At 42.5% G+C, this 16916-nt stretch overlaps 1 protein-coding gene across 1 annotated transcript in view; it reads right to left on the minus strand.

Moving 5' to 3' along the window:
* Nucleotides 1-16916, minus strand: part of mllt10 (MLLT10 histone lysine methyltransferase DOT1L cofactor) — a 48120-nt gene that overhangs the window by 14955 nt on the left and 16249 nt on the right. The window contains 5 exon segments of the mRNA XM_034132424.1: nt 773-945; nt 6860-7369; nt 8424-8645; nt 9351-9690; nt 11996-12094. Of these exon segments, the coding sequence (XP_033988315.1) occupies nt 773-945; nt 6860-7369; nt 8424-8645; nt 9351-9690; nt 11996-12094 (1344 nt within the window).

Here is a 16916-nt window from a genome sequence, read left to right on the forward strand (position 1 = left end):
TAATTTAACGACCTTAAAACCCTTTCAATAATATAAAAAAAGGACCAAGAAATTCCATTACTGGGCAAAATACATTTGACACACTAGCCTGCAGCAAACTCTGTTATTTAGTTGTGTTAATTTGAATAACGGGAATATTCAGTGTAATTTATCCTTGCCTCGGCTCACAAATCGGAAGCTAGTTGAACGTTTCCTTATATGTAAAAATGTAGATTACAGACACACGTTGTTCTTCCACCTCCTACTAAGCTGAGTGTACGTTCCCTATTTAACGTATGAAGAAATCGGTATTGGACGTAGTGGAAATGTCATTGTTATGGGTACATTTCGGCAAAATTAAACCGAAAAACTAGACACGATCATCCGTTCCTTATCCATATTTGATGCCACCCGTCCTACAATCTCAGATATTTGAAGAACATTTTAGAAAGGAACATTGAAACTAAATGTAAGACTTTTTAATGATTTGCTGGGAGCCCAAGGAATAAAAGGTTCAAGGTTCTTTATTGTCAATCTGACATAGCTACAGAGTAATTATGCAGTTGAAAATCTTATGTCACAGGCTTCTCCAACAATGCAACATAATAACATAACATAATAACAATAAGAGCAAGAGCAATACAAAAATAGTAATAGTTATAAAAGAATAAAAGAATGACAGGTAGACTTTTTCTGTACTTTCATGTATGTAAGAGTGTGAGGGTGTCATTGAGAGTTTTTTGCAGTGTGTGTGTGTGTGTGTGTGTGTGTGTGTGTGTGTGTCTGGACTCACGTGTGTGTTGGCGGTGCTGGTGAGCGGTGCGGTGGCAGTGAACGGAGACGGAGAGGACAGTGAAGGTGTGGGCTGCTGCTGCTGCTGCTGCTGCTGCTGCTCAGACAACTCAGAGCCGCCGACAGAGGCAGCTCCAGACCCCGAGGTCGACCCTTCAGCACCGGAGAAAACACCTGTGGGGACACGAAAAACATTAAATAACACGAATAAAAAAAGTTCGTAGAGGCTTGACAGTGAGTTACAGTATGAAAAGCACGAGTGTACATATTAGAATGAGCGATACATGAGCTCTCTTAGGCCTTTTAGATCAGTCCTTGTTTTGTGCATGGTGGCTTGAGAGAGGTACATTTGTTGATTACAATGTAGTGTAAAAGAAGTTACTGATCTAAAATGTACAGCCAATTTAATGCATGATTTGATACAAAGGGATTCTGGAGTATGTGGTCAGATAGTTTGGTTTCTTTATGATTTTATAAATCGGCATTAATTATAATAAACTCAAACACACAGCTGACAACACAAATCATTAAGATTTCACAAACTCCGGAAAAAGGAGTTAAATAAATCTGCTAATTCTCATCTCTGTATGTTTTCTTTGAACAAATTCCAATAACACATTTTATTCAGCTTATAATAAATGATCATTATATAAAAAAAAATAAACCCAAGTTATAAATCACTAACAGAAACATATTGCTCCAGTTTCACACTCCCATACGCATGCTCCATTCTCTTATCTCTCTCCCTCCCTCCCCCTCACACACCCCTGTGCTCGCCCACTAACCAGGGATAAGCCCTGCCCCTGCCCCCCTTTGACCCCAGCAGAGGAGGGTGTGTGTGTGTGTGTGTGTGTGTGTGTGTGGGGGGGGGGACAGGGCCCCTCAGCCCCACAAAGGCCTGAATGGCTCAGGGCAGCACACATTCACCGGGGGAACAAGAGATCTTTGTGCCAGGAGGGGGGAGAGAGGGAGAGCAGCAGAGAGCGAGAGAGAGAGAGAGAGGGAGAGATATAGGAACACTGCGAGGGCCCTACATACTATTTATAACACTTTGTAATATGCACCAGAAAAATTGATACCCAAAGCAGGGCGGCCATGACTCAGGGGGCTCGAGCTGCTGCAGCAACATCAGGAAGATCTGATGAGACATAGGACTGCTGCAAACACTGAGATAACAACACGAGGAAATATAGATAATCTGAATTCATATGTACGATTATGAGGAAGTTTAAAACCTCCAAAAGGTGGAAGCAGTTTGTGCAATCACTGTCCATGTATGCTGGTTTTATTGCTCAATTAAACATGTTTGAATTACATTTAATATTTAGAATCTATTTTCCTGAATTAGACAAACACATTTTTTATTTGGCAAGAAGTCAATTATAATTTAAGATCAAATGTAACACCAGTTTCATAAATAAATGTGCGTGTTAGATATAATAAGAATTTCAGACAATATTTACAAGTTATTAATTCAATTAAATATCGTCTCGTTAAAGAGAAGAACGTCGTGCTCCAACACACGGGTGAGTTTTTGGGATTAAAGTGAAAAGCAGCTCCAGCTAAAACCCCTTTAACCCTTGCATTAAATAAAAAATAACTACAAACAAATTACATTTAATAGTAGATTTAATTATAGTTGCAGAGGAAAGTGTACCGTCTTGGACGCTGGTGAGAACATTTAGAAATATTGCAAAGAGTGTTATCTTTACAAACTGATATTCCTTTAATAACTGCTTTTGATGGGAATTACAACTTCCCCTATAATAAAAACCGTACCCCCACACACACACACCTCTCACACACACCTCTGACACACACGCCTGAGCTTGTAAAACTTCCACCCGTGTGTGAGATCGATAACGTTAAGCCCCTGAAGCGCAGCCGCCTCCATCGACCTTCCTGTTCCTTCTCCCTTCCTGCTTACTACGTCTGTGAGCTTAAGGAATATCCACCTTGATTAGTTCAAGCCGGCTTTATCTCCATAGGAAATCTATGTCGTGTATTTAGGGAGGGTTAAGCTCAATCTAAAAACCAAGTGCATGGCGTCATACTCTGTTATTAAAGAGCTGAATCAGTGTTTTCACTTGAACTCGCTCCACGTTGTGTGTTGGAGGGAAATGTCCCGCCATGTGATGCTGAAGCTGGGGGGCCATGTGGATTTTTTCAGTTGTAAAAACGGCAGACAGTCATTTAATCATGTTTAAAAATGGAATGTGGAGACAAACACTGAATACCATCCCGGCAACAGAGAGATTTATTATTCTGAGAATTTTCTACCACCAAAGATAAACAGAAATGTATTCAAACATCGCAGCAACGTGTAGAGGGAGCAGAGCAACACCCAGTGTGTGTGTGTGTGTGTGTGTGTCTGCATGCATGTATTACAAACTGTATGTGGGATTGCCACAGCCTGGTAAAGCCATATTAGTTGCAGAATTAACAGCAGATTCAGCGGACAGTCTCTGCTATATTTAAGTGTTGTTGTGTCAAATTGAGGCGTAATTCAAACTACAGAAAATATTTATATCATTTATTTATTCAGCGGAGTTTATGGAGGAGACACACGTTGCACATAAAAGAGCTGTCACTTTAAGTTGTTTGTCTCCAATTGTTAGATGGGTTGTTAGAGGTTTTCTGCATAATGCGTGTGTGTGTGTGTGTGTGTGTGTGTGTGTGTGTGTGTGTGTTGTTTTTCTTCTTGTCTGGTGTTTAAAAGTCTTTGTTATTCTCCAAACATATTTTAAAGCTCCATCCACCACAGTGCTCAAAATAAATATACTTATTCCCGAAGTAAATATACTTTGATTAAAAATAAACTGCCTTTTTTTATTTATTGTAAACATAACAACAACTTTAAAGAACATTTGAAATTGTGAAGTAAAATGTTTTTTAAATCAATTTGTAAATAACTTATCTTTTTCTTTTAAATCACATTTAATTTGATGACTTCGTTTTTTGTACTTTGTTCAAAATGCAAACTATTTCTTGCAGACTGTATACATTGAAACACGCCAACAAAAGATGCCTCAGTGTATCTCACTTATTCTAATGCAGATTTGTACAGGTTTCATATTTTATCAACAGGCTTCATTTTGTATTTAAATGAAATCCTGTTTATGCAATATTTCCTGGTTTTCACAACTTCCTCTCACGTGCGTTTAGCAGTGACACCAAACCGCAGGTAATTCTAATTTAACTGAAATGAGTAAAACAAACAAACATCTGTCCTTAAAATAAATAAACCAAATAAAAACAACTGCCTCGTTTTTTGTGTGTCTTTTCTTATTGTTTCCACACACACACTCTCTGGTCTGAATAATTCTCTCCTCCCCCACACACCAAACACGTTCGTCCCATCAGTGACCCCCCCTGCCGTCAAACATTAACCTAACCAAAATCTAACCTCCTGCCCCCCCCCCCCCGCCAACACATATCTATCAGGCTAACTATCTATCCATCAGCCACACAGGAAGGAGGGGGGGCGCCAAGATCCTCCCTATTACTGCCCTGCATTAACCCTGAGCTAAATATTTACAGTAGGAAGAAGCATTTCACACACACACACACACACACACACACACACACACACACACACACACACACACACACACACACACACACACACACACACACACACACACACACACACCACACACACACACACACACCACACACACACACACACACACACACACACACACACACACACACACACACACACACACACACACCACACACACACAACACACACACACACACACACACACACACACACACACACACACACACACACACACGTCAGCAGCTGTGGTCAGAATGAAGCCACCGCTGTACCAAAAACTGAGAAGCTCCAGCAAAATGTGCACCAGTCGTCAAGCTAATGGCAAATGTAAAATATCCGCAACACACACACACACATCTTTAAAAGTTTCCCTGCATATCAATACTTAGACAGAAAACTTGTGCTTATAGTATTAGGATCAATACATTTGAGAGTTTGCAATCATTAAATCGTGTCAATGTGTGAGACAGACAAAGGTAAACCATTTCACGCAACATGTTTCTTTCCAATCAGAGAAAATGTTAGAATGCCTGTCAATTCACCTCACACATTTGAGTTATATTACATTTATGAAATGGCTAGCTTAAACATATGATGCTACTAAAACATAATTACATATCCCCATATCAGACAAATACTACAACACCAGTTTGTACTTCACAGTAAACGTATTGTTGCACTTCTTCTTAGCAACCACATGGTTTCCATACTTTATGAATGGAAGAACAGCTACTACAGATGTGTGTATTTTTAAATATATGAATTGTGGCACTGAGTTGTTTGTATAAAATATGTTATATGTTTTGAAGTTTAAGGAGAAACCTAATTTAACAATAATGACTTGGAAGAATGTAGTATAATAAAAAAAAAACTGTGTATTCATATCGAAAAATGTAGTAATCAGCAAAAATAAAATAAAACAACTAACTCAGTAACAGACAAACATGAAGTCTGACGAAAGAGCCTTATGTACAGATGTTGAACAACAAAAACAAATCTGTGATCGGAATCAGATCAGCTGATCCTATGAAGTGGTGATGGATTCTACTACCTTTATTTCTGCATTGTGAGCATGTGCTTATTATACACATGCATTGATGCAAACACACACGCACACACACACCTTGAGCTGCACACAGCATCAACAGGTGATGTGCAGAAGGAGCAGAGTGCAGGTAGGAGGGGAGACGGGGGGAGGCAGGAGAAACAAAGGGAGGAGATTCTGGAGGAGAGGGAGATGTGTGTGTGTGTGTGTGTGTGTGTGTGTGTGGGCTGCGGAGCCATTTCCATCAGCAGAGGGGAACTCCAAAGCATAAAGACAGTTGCCAAGCAACAGAACACGATGAAAGAAACATACAGACCACTTCCACGTGTGTGAGCGCAAACACACACGCACACAAACACACACGCACACAAACACACACACGCACAAAGGTGTGTCCAACCCTTCCTATTTCTGATGGGTATGGGTTGGTATTTGGCACAACATGTTTCTGTTGCAGCGTTGGTGAACGATGAGAGAGCTCCACAGAACAAAAACTGCTCCAAGGCCACACACGAGTAGACCTGTCACAATAATTACCCTCTCAACCTATCGTACAATATATGGACATGCAGAGGATTTTGCCGACTTCAATTTTGCCTGTTGTTTTCCCTGTATGTTTGTTTACAAAATAACATTTTAGCCGACATTATGCAAGAATGAACAGCAGGGCTTTTCTACCACCAAGACGTGGGTGTTGTGCAGACATTGAGCCTTTTTGTTAAAAGAGCCAGAGAACACATTTCATTCATTATTCTGGTTGTGATTTAATTTGGACCTTTTTTGTATTTAGGATATTTAATTATTTTTCACATTCCAATTCTGGATGTGGAAAGGTCCGAATGTTCTTAAGGATTAAAAGTTCACAGCTCTTTAAGAGGGGATACTGGCATTAATATGCTATTATATTATCACTATAAATAGGTCTGTGGCTTAAAAGCCTTTAAATGATGGTAATATTGTTTATTGCTATTATGTTTTGGATGATATGGCGTCCAACAATAGCAGTTTTTGATTACAGGCCGACATGTGAGGCACTTCCCTTTTAACCATTCTGATGACACTAAGGTGAACATGATGGGACAACTTGTTTATCTTTCAGGACTTAATTGGTTTCCTCATTTGAGCTGCAAACAACAATTAATTTTGTTGTTATTTACTGAGCAGCAGCTAAACTGTGAATATATTTCCCTGACACAGACAGATGGATCTGAGTGCGTATTTCTTTCACAAACTCTCCGCATCATTGTTTTGTGTTTTGTGTGAAGGTAAACTTGATAGGAAACAACTTCTTTTTCGGACAGGACTTAATTGGTTTCCTTCATTTTAGCTGGCAACAACAATTTAGTTTGTTGTTATTTATTGTTGAGATACAGGAAACGGAAGATATTTTCCTGACAGATGGATCTGAGAGTTTTTCTTTCACTAACTCTCCTCATGGTTTTGTTGTGTTGTTGTGTGTGTTGACGGTTCCTCCTCACCTGCTCCGGTGCTCGAGGAGCTGCTGTTGCTCTGCAGACCTCCGTTCCTGAGGAGTGACGGGGACTTCTGAATCCCAGTGCTGACCCCCATGACCCCCAGCCCCCTCTCTCCACCTCCTCCTCCACCTCCCACTCCCAACCCACTGCTGGAGACTAAGCCCGGGCGTCCTGAGAGCGCTGAGGAAGAGGAGGAGGACGGGGAGGCGGAGGAAGAGGAGGAGGTGGTGGTGGCCGTGGTGGAGGAGGTGGGGAGGGATAGGGAGGGAGCGGTCTCTGAAGGCTTCACTTCCGTCGTGAAGCACGGTCCAAATCTGTTTCTCCAGTTTCCCTTCTTCTTCTTCTTCAACCCGTCGTCCCCCCCTCCTCCTCCTCCTCCTGCTCCTCCTCCTGCTCCTCCTCCCCCTCCTCCTGAGCTGGAGGGGGGGGGTCTCTTGTAGCCAGCGGAGCCACCGAGGCTTGGCGTCTCGCTGGATGTGAGACTGTGGGAATTCTCATACAGCTTCCCGCCCACTGAAACGATAAGAAAAGCAGAAGTGAATACCTTTAAGTGTAAAGCTCATGGTGCTTTATTTGGGGTTAGTGTGGACACTATCAGAATCAGAATACTTTGATTAGTCCCACAGAGGGGACATTTACATTGTTACAGCAGAAAAGAGCTAAAGACAGCTTAAAGGTCAGCTATCATGCTATTTTTAGGCAATAGCATAGGTCTCAGATATATAAAAATATATAAAAAACATGTCTATGAAGTGTTTTGCTCAAAATACCAAACAGATCAAACATTCTAGCCATGCCTCATATCCCTCTATTTCACTTCCTGTTTCAAAAGTGCTGATTTGGGTATAAAGCTTTAACAAATAAAAATTGAAAGAAAATATAAAAAAGGAGGGGTCTGAGCTCATGCGGGACCCGGCAGCTACTGTCTAAACTAAATACTGCCGTGATGAAACGCCATATCATGGATTATCAAGGATTGTTTCTGAAACAGTATGGAGCTCAAAGGCTTTCTCTCTTGCCGGTTATACCACAAGGTGAGTTCCTTTTTATTTCCTGCTTCTTCACACACATGCTCTCCAGTACAGGTTAGCTCTGAGTGTTAGCGATGCTAATGTGAACACAGACCATATTACGTCCAAAACAGTCGGGCATTGTTTCTGATAGCAACGTTTCTGATAGTGCCGTGGGTCCACATTTCAGATATTACGTCATATCGGACGCAAATCTGGATCAGCTCCGTTGTAGCCCCGTTTTTAGAGATTTGGGTACGGACGAAAAGAGAGAGGGTTTTATTTTCTGGCGCTGCGTGAGTTCCCTGACACACCGGGGACACATCTTTATGTAGAAAAGACATCAAAAAGTGCATTTTGCATGATAGGTCCCCTTTAATGTTAACTAAGAAGCGTGCATAAAAAAATATTATAATAGCTCTGATAATGCTCCTACTCATACAATGTGTGTTTCTTATTGAATTGTTAGTCCACTCATCTTATTTGCCATTGTATCTGCACAGTCCCTCTGCTGTAACACATAAGTGATTTCTGATCTGATTCTGAACGTCTGGTACCTGCAGAGGCCGTGGAGGTGGCGGACACCAAAGAGCCGAAAAGTGTCGCCGTTCCCTCTGAAGCTCCGCCCTCCGAGCTGGGCTTCACGAGGCAGCTGCTGAAGGACGGAGGGGAGGAGAAGGTGGTCCCGCCCCCAGGACGCAACGATGGATCTGAGAAACTCAAGAAGTCTGAGGAGGAAGGGGCAGAGGGGGTCTTACTGGCACTGGTCAACAGGAGGCCTGGATGAAAGAAAAACAATGACAGAAAGAAAAGATAAAGACACATGAGATGGAAACAGAGAGGAAACAGACGTCACAGCTGGGGGGGGGAACTTTTCATACGACTCTCCTTTCAATCATCATGAGAGAAGCAGAAACAAGATAACCAAAATAAGCATTTTATCTGCTGCCCCGCTATCTCCCCCTCCCCACAGAGGAAGTGCCTCGAGAGCACACACACACACACCGTCTCTCTTCTTGACACACACAAACAAAACACACACACACCTTGACAAGCGCTTCAAGGTCCTGATAGTACAAAACACAGGAGCTCAGTGTGAGCTATGCCTCCCTTCAGGTCCAGCAACCCCCCCCCCCCCCCCTCACATGTTCTTTATTTTTCTGTGTGTTTCTGCGTCTTTTTCCCAGACGGGCCCCCCGATTACCGGAGCTAGAGGCCAGTCGAGAAGAAACACTGTTATCAAGGCCACACACAAGAGTCTGCTGTCTGGCCAAAATCCAGCTAATGACACAGCACACACACACAAACACACACACACAAACACAAACACACACACACACAAATCACTCTCTTATTTAGGATTTAATAACATTTCTGTAATTGCAATAGTGCTGCACTTGCAGATTTTAAGGTGGATTTGTCGCCCATTTCTCAGTGTTATTTCCCAGCTGTGGGGACATTAACATACGGCACCATTAATTCACCTTGGTGGAAAGGCCCCGTGGAGGCAGAGGCAGATGTGGAGGATGTTGCCATGGTGACCACGGCGGAGGGGAGGGGTTTCACTGAGGAGGAGAGAGACTTGCGGCCCCCCCGCTGTGCCACAACGTGACCTGGGACGCTGTTCTTCTTGTTCTTCGCCTCCGACGAAGCCGCCTTCCCAGCGTCCGCCGCGGCCAGGCCGTCTTTGGAGCCGCCGGACAGCGCCGACGACACTTCCTGGAAGTTAGCGGTGGTGAAGCGGGCGCTGCCGTCATCCAGACGCTTCTGAGAGGACGTCGGGAGAGAGGGGACGCCGCCCACTGAGCTGCCACTGATAAAGGTCTGGAGGAGGGAGTTTAAATGTTTAGTCAAAATGCATCATTATATTTAAGTTGGACGGACAAGTGTGCTGGTATTCATTTGGTATTGAGTGAAGCTGCTTAAGACATGGTACAGGGAGGAGAGGAATACAGAGAAACAGACCCTACTTGCACTATTTTATCTGTTTTAATGTGTTGCACTGTTGGAGGAGCCTGTGACCTAAGATTTTCATTATCATAACTACACTGTAGAAATGACAAAAAAAGCCTTGAATCTTGATCTATGCTTCGATCTGATTTATAATTGTCAGTGTGACAGGGATTATATAGTGTTTCAAAGAGTCCCCTATTTCTCATGTTCAGGTGTATATCAGTATGTAGTGTCTCTATTTTAAAGAGTCCTCTCCTGCTGATGTTCAGGTGTATATCAGTATGTAGTGTCTCTACTTTAAAGAGTCCTCTCCTGCTGATGTTCAGGTGTATATCAGTATGTAGTGTCTCTACTTTAAAGAGTCCTCTCCTGCTGATGTCCAGGTGTATATCAGTATGTAGTGTCTCTACTTTAAAGAGTCCTCTCCTGCTGATGTTCAGGTGTATATCAGTATGTAGTGTCTCTACTTTAAAGAGTCCTCTCCTGCTGATGTTCAGGTGTATATCAGTATATAGTGTCTCTACTTTAAAGAGTCCTCTCCTGCTGATGTTCAGGTGTATATCAGTATGTAGTGTCTCTACTTTAAAGAGTCCTCTCCTGCTGATGTTCAGGTGTATATCAGTATGTAGTGTCTCTACTTTAAAGAGTCCTCTCCTGCTGATGTTCAGGTGTATATCAGTATGTAGTGTCTCTACTTTAAAGAGTCCTCTCCTGCTGATGTCCAGGTGTATATCAGTATGTAGTGTCTCTACTTTAAAGAGTCCTCTCCTGCTGATGTTCAGGTGTATATCAGTATATAGTGTCTCTACTTTAAAGAGTCCTCTCCTGCTGATGTTCAGGTGTATATCAGTATGTAGTGTCTCTACTTTAAAGAGTCCTCTCCTGCTGATGTCCAGGTGTATATCAGTATGTAGTGTCTCTACTTTAAAGAGTCCTCTCCTGCTGATGTTCAGGTGTATATCAGTATGTAGTGTCTCTACTTTAAAGAGTCCTCTCCTGCTGATGTTCAGGTGTATATCAGTATGTAGTGTCTCTACTTTAAAGAGTCCTCTCCTGCTGATGTTCAGGTGTATATCAGTATGTAGTGTCTCTACTTTAAAGAGTCCTCTCCTCCTGATGTTCAGGTGTATATCAGTATGTAGTGTCTCTACTTTAAAGAGTCCTCTCCTGCTGATGTTCAGGTGTATATCAGTATGTAGTGTCTCTACTTTAAAGAGTCCTCTCCTGCTGATGTTCAGGTGTATATCAGTATGTAGTGTCTCTACTTTAAAGAGTCCTCTCCTGCTGATGTTCAGGTGTATATCAATATGTAGTGTCTCTACTTTAAAGAGTCCTCTCCTGCTGATGTTCAGGTGTATATCAATATGTAGTGTCTCTACTTTAAAGAGTCCTCTCCTGCTGATGTTCAGGTGTATATCAGTATGTAGTGTCTCTACTTTAAAGAGTCCTCTCCTGCTGATGTTCAGGTGTATATCAGTATGTAGTGTCTCTACTTTAAAGAGTCCTCTCCTGCTGATGTTCAGGTGTATATCAGTATGTAGTGTCTCTACTTTAAAGAGTCCTCTCCTGCTGATGTTCAGGTGTATATCAATATGTAGTGTCTCTACTTTAAAGAGTCCTCTCCTGCTGATGTTCAGGTGTATATCAGTATGTAGTGTCTCTACTGGGACATGTCTCCATGCTTTAATGTTCATACTGTCTGTGCTGCAGCACCTCTTTTCACCCTCTGTCTGAAACCAGAGCCCAGTCTGCTCTGATTGGTTAGCTTAGCCGGCTCTGTTGTGATTCGTGAACCGCAAAGAGATGTCCCGCCCCTTAGCCTATCACGTACAATGTGTTGGAGGGCCAATAGATTCTCAAGTGTTACATAGTGATGTCCAGGGACTGCAGATGGAAATAAGCCAGTAGCTAAATCTGGCAAAATCCATTACCTCTTTTTTTATGTATTTTTATGCATGTTCTTGTTCACTGAAGAAATGAAGGTTGAAAGAAAAGGGAGGAGAGGAAACATGAGAAGCACCGGAACAAGGAAAGAATAATATGGATAGAAGAGAGGGAGGACCAAGAGTGGGAGGACAGGGTAAGTGAGGGATAGGGAAAGAGGGCCATGAAGGTGAAGACAAAAATGAACCTGGTTTAATATTTAACACAAAGGAGTAAGGAAGAGCCCCCTCACCTTTTCTGGGACCATGATATTAGGAAGGACGAGGGAGGGGGACATGTCCATCGAGATCTTCTTGTGTTTAGGTTTGTGCCTGTCCCGCTCCTTGTGTTTCTAAAGGTAGAGAGGAAACCAGATGAGACTTAAGACACGGTACAGGGAGGCGAGGAATACAGAGAAACAGACCCTTATTTTATAACCCGGAAAACACTGAATATGGAGACCACATCTGCAAGTGTTGTGCAGAAGAACAGACGTCAAGAGATAACTAAAAGCTACGAGTTATTAGGATATAAGCACAAAGGAGGAATAATGTGTGTGTGTGTGTGTGTGTGTGTTAGACGGAGAGAGCATTACATTTCAAAGGCTCAGTCTGAGATGAAAGCTAAGAGATCCGCAAACAAAGAGAGTGATGGGAGAGTGATAGAGAATGGAGGAAACGGGGATTCAGCACGCTGCAGTTTAGAGCTGAGTGTGTCTAAGTGCCTCTCGCCGCGCACAAAGTCTCATCGTTTCATCCAATCATCTCCTCTTTCTTCGACCATCACAGCTCAATTTACACCCTCGCTATCACACGGGCGCCGCCGCCACCCTTCCTCTCGCACCCCTGAGGTGGCGACTGGGTGCCAGTGCATTTACACCTCACATGCGCACCCTGACACCTCTCTGCACAGGAATATAGCCACACACACACACTTATACATGCACGCTACGGAATAAAGGTGGTGAAAATATGCAGTGATCCTGAGAGACATGCTTGTGCGTCAGTGTCATGACAACTCCAGGAAAAAGCCCCTCCCCCGTCGTCTGCACGCAGGGTTAATGCCTGGAGGCTGGTGACAGTTTAGCCAGGCTTTCTTTTGTATGAGTGGCAGTTAACAGACTTTAGCAGCCAAATCAGGAGATAGCAGCTTCACCTCTCTGCACAGGGTATATGCAGGAATCCTGAATTCAAATGCAATACCTTTTAAGACCTTTTTTAAGACCCTTTCCATACATTTTAAGACCTCATCGCCACTTTGAGTTCTAACCAGTTACATTGGCGACACACTTTACCTCACATTGACTATATACAGTATTGATTGTCCTTCCTCCTTATCTTCCAACCATTCGGACGCAGACTTGCATTTCCCCATAACGATGTTGTTTAACAACCGGCGTAAACGGAGCTCCGCGCGCTATCAAGCAGTGAGCGTGCGAGGTCCGGTTCAGATGACGTCAAATCCAACGGGGTGCCATAAATAAACTACACACCTACGCAATGATTACATTCAGGCAGACTGTAGAATACAACCTCTTTGGACAATTCATATACTTATTGAAAACAAGCTGCAAAATGTAACACCTTGGAAAATGCCGTTTAATACTTTTTAATAGCCTTCATTTTCGCTAAATTGATTTATCAACTTTTAATACTTTTTAAGACCCCGCGGACACCCTGCTGTAACGCCGAGGCTCCGGGGAGTGCTGTGCGAGTGGGCATAACTTTAAACTTTCCCCTTTTTGTTTTCAGTTAAGTAGCTTTAAAGATCTTCTTTCTGCTGCCTGATAGTATGATATATATTCTGTGTTAGGGGTAAGAGGATATAGGATTTTGTCATGGATTAAAAAAACATACAATAAGTTGATTGTGGGGAATTTCAATTGTTTGGATAATTAAAAGAATGTTCATGAGTTATTTGAAAAAGCTGTCTTTTTAAGTCATGTAAGTATTTTTGCTTTATCTATATCCTGAATAAGGCGTAGGAACATTTCATTTGTAATATTTCTTGCTTTTTGGTCATTTAGCTTCTTTTATTTCTATTTTCTGAAGTTGTGCATTGCTATGAGCAGAACAAGTCATTCTAATACCCCTTTCACACCAACGGTGTTTCAGGGCCGGTTCGGTGCTGGTGCTTGAAAAGCACCGGGTTTTCCTGTTCACACCGCAGCGGAGCAGCGTCATAGCTCCGGAATCCGGTTCGTTTCGAGCACCAAAAAGTTGTCCGTCTAGAAGCAAGAACCGCATACGTCACGCTTACGTCGGAGGGGGGCGAGATTAACCTGAGCTAACACTAAGGCGAGTACGGCAAATAAAAGTTGTAACAAGCAGTAGTGCTGAGCAAAGTGACTAGAACGCAACCACACACTTGTTAAAAAAAACACACTTTATAAAGTCAGGCAACACTAACCAGGCTTCGTGTGATTCTGTTTACTTTGACCATCCGTTCGCTGTTATTGATCATTGTGGAGAGCAGGCAGACGTTTTGTTTGTTATTATAGCAGCTATCGGATGGAATCAATACATGGGCTGCACAGGTTGTCATGTCCGACTATCACAAGTAGAATCATAATGAAAAATACGTCGGTAAAAAGTGCCAGTAGAAAACTGCTTAGCAAGTAGTCAGTTTAGCTTCGGTTGCTATGCTAACATCACCCATGTTATACCAGAGAAACTTTCATAACAGCGTTGTGATGCCAAACAGCGTCAATTCAGACTGACACCAAACAGCGTCAATTCAGACTGACACACATTCACTTAAGGGGAACTGGGGATATGTATCAGCTGCTTGTGTGACAGTCAGACAGTGAATACTTTAGAGCCGTGTGAGCTAACCCGGAGCTAACGGGAGAATACACTCCCGTTGAAGAGCAGCCGGCCAGCACTGCAGCGGTCGGTAAATGCCGCTGAAACACATTAATAAACAATGAACCACGGCACTCTGGAGAAAAGTATAAGGTTGGAGAAGTCGTTATTTAATTTAATCTGGCTTCGTATGATTAAAAGCAACGCAGTCCCCGGCCCGTTGTTGTGAGGTGAGCTCCGGCGTTGGGGAGAAACTCAGCGACGTAAACTGTGACGTCATGACGCAGCAGCGGCAGCACCAGTCGGGCTCTGAGCGGTGTGAAAAGAGCCGGCGCTAAACCGAAGAACCGGTTCTGAACCAGAAAAGCTCTAGCACGGAGCTTGAACTGGAGTTGCGTTGGTGTGAAAGGGGCATGAGAGGCCCGAAACTAACAAATGCTTTCCTTTTTTGCACAATAAATTAGTTACACGATTATCAAATTTGTCGTTTAATTTCCTCTGGGGCTGCCTCCAAAACTTTCGGCACTACTTTAAACAACAGTGCCTACCATGCAAATGTGCTTGAGACAGCGGGTAACCAGGAGAGACGTGTGCAAAATGAGGTGGTTAACTTAAACAGCAACGAATAGGAGAGATGATACCGGAGAAAAGGAGAGTGCGAGAGGTAAAGTCTTTGGGATTCCCTTGTTTTTCATTAACATTCCTGAGGAAGGTGTTGATGGACAGAGGTTGAGCACGGAGGGTCGGATAACACACACACACACACACACACACACACACACACACACTCACATAGAGAAGGACCCAAAGCACCGGGCGTGGGAAACATAACACACACACAATGTAACCCTGACACACCCTTATCAATCAGGTCAATTGATTATACAGGCGGAGACAAAGCCTTTCAGCGTGTCCTCTCCCCTCTTTCTCTGCGAGTGACCGTTAGCAGCCCCATCATTTGACATGTCCGAGGGCCCTTTCAGACTGCGTGGGGTAAATATGAGTGGTGGCACAGAACGAGGGCCACGTCTATTTATCAAGAAACTACCGAGCAATGAGAATTAAAACGGTGGGCTGGTATCCTCTCCGTCTCTGTCCTACGCTGCTCATGTGGTCCCGAACTGAGACAAACACTTTCCTGAAAGATCTCTGTAGTGGATATTTCCTTCTTCTCTTGGCACACATAGGTACTCCATTGAAGCTTGTTTGTTTTAGTCAAATGCTTGAAATTGAAGCTGCAACTATATGTAATTTTGACAAAAGGATAATAAAATGAACCCGTGGTAATTCAAGTTTAGGTAACTTCAAAAGGTTCACCTGTGGAAAGTAGTAATTCAGCTGTTGGTCCAGAAAGTTTACCGTTAGGATGTTTGAGTTGTTTTATTTAAGAAAATGTCACATAGTTGTTCATTCAATTATTTGTATTACCATCGAGGGAAGAGATAAAGCTTTACTGGGTCGCATTTAATTAAGAGGAGTTTCTAATATTCTGATTATTGTATAGAATTAATTTGTTTTTCATTTTATTTTGAAATGAACAAAGCCATTACTTTTGCTTATGAATTTCTGAGCGTAATTGTAACATGAATAATTCATCTGATACTGAAATAGAATAAAATAAAAAGCAAATCCTCACATTTGAGAAACTGAATCCAGAGAACATTTGGCATTTTTTTCTTGGTAAGTTGATTAGAAAATAATAAATGCAAAAAACAATTAATTACTCTTTGGTCACCACATTAAATAAAACTAGCTTTGGACCGGCACAGAGTGTGGATGCTTGTGGTGTTTTCCTCTTCTCCATAGACAAGAAATTCAATGTAAATGTTATGTAAGAAATAAATTGTGTGTAACGATTAGGGATGTCCCGATCCGATCACGTGATCGGGGATCGGAGCCGATCACGTGATTTTCACGTGATCGGGAGAAAAAAATCGGGGATCGGATTTTTTTTTTTTTTTTTTTTTTTATAAAATATTTTTATACATTTTATTTAATGTTACAAAACAAAAATGACCATGTTCACGTCTTAAAGTCATCCTGAGGCCTTAGTTTTGGGTTAAAATTACACAACATCATGTATGTGTTGCTTCTTTTGGGCTTGTTTTCATAGACCTGGTTGCTTATTTCTCTCAAATCTGGCAACAGAGTGGGCGCAGTGTCTAATAGTAGCAGTAAGCTAACAAGAGGCTACGTTCAGCTGGTGACTCGGGAGTCGGGACAGAGAAAATGTCAGGAGTTTGGAAGTATTATAAAATTGAAAGCGAAGGCAGTGTAACAGCCAGATGCAATGTTTGCAAGGCGGAGGTTCCGCGTGGTGGAAAGAACAGAGCTACGTTCAACACGACCAATCTAATACAAACACCACCA

This window comes from Trematomus bernacchii, unplaced genomic scaffold (genome assembly GCF_902827165.1).
Source record: "Trematomus bernacchii unplaced genomic scaffold, fTreBer1.1, whole genome shotgun sequence".
Taxonomy (NCBI): Eukaryota; Metazoa; Chordata; class Actinopteri; order Perciformes; family Nototheniidae; genus Trematomus; species Trematomus bernacchii.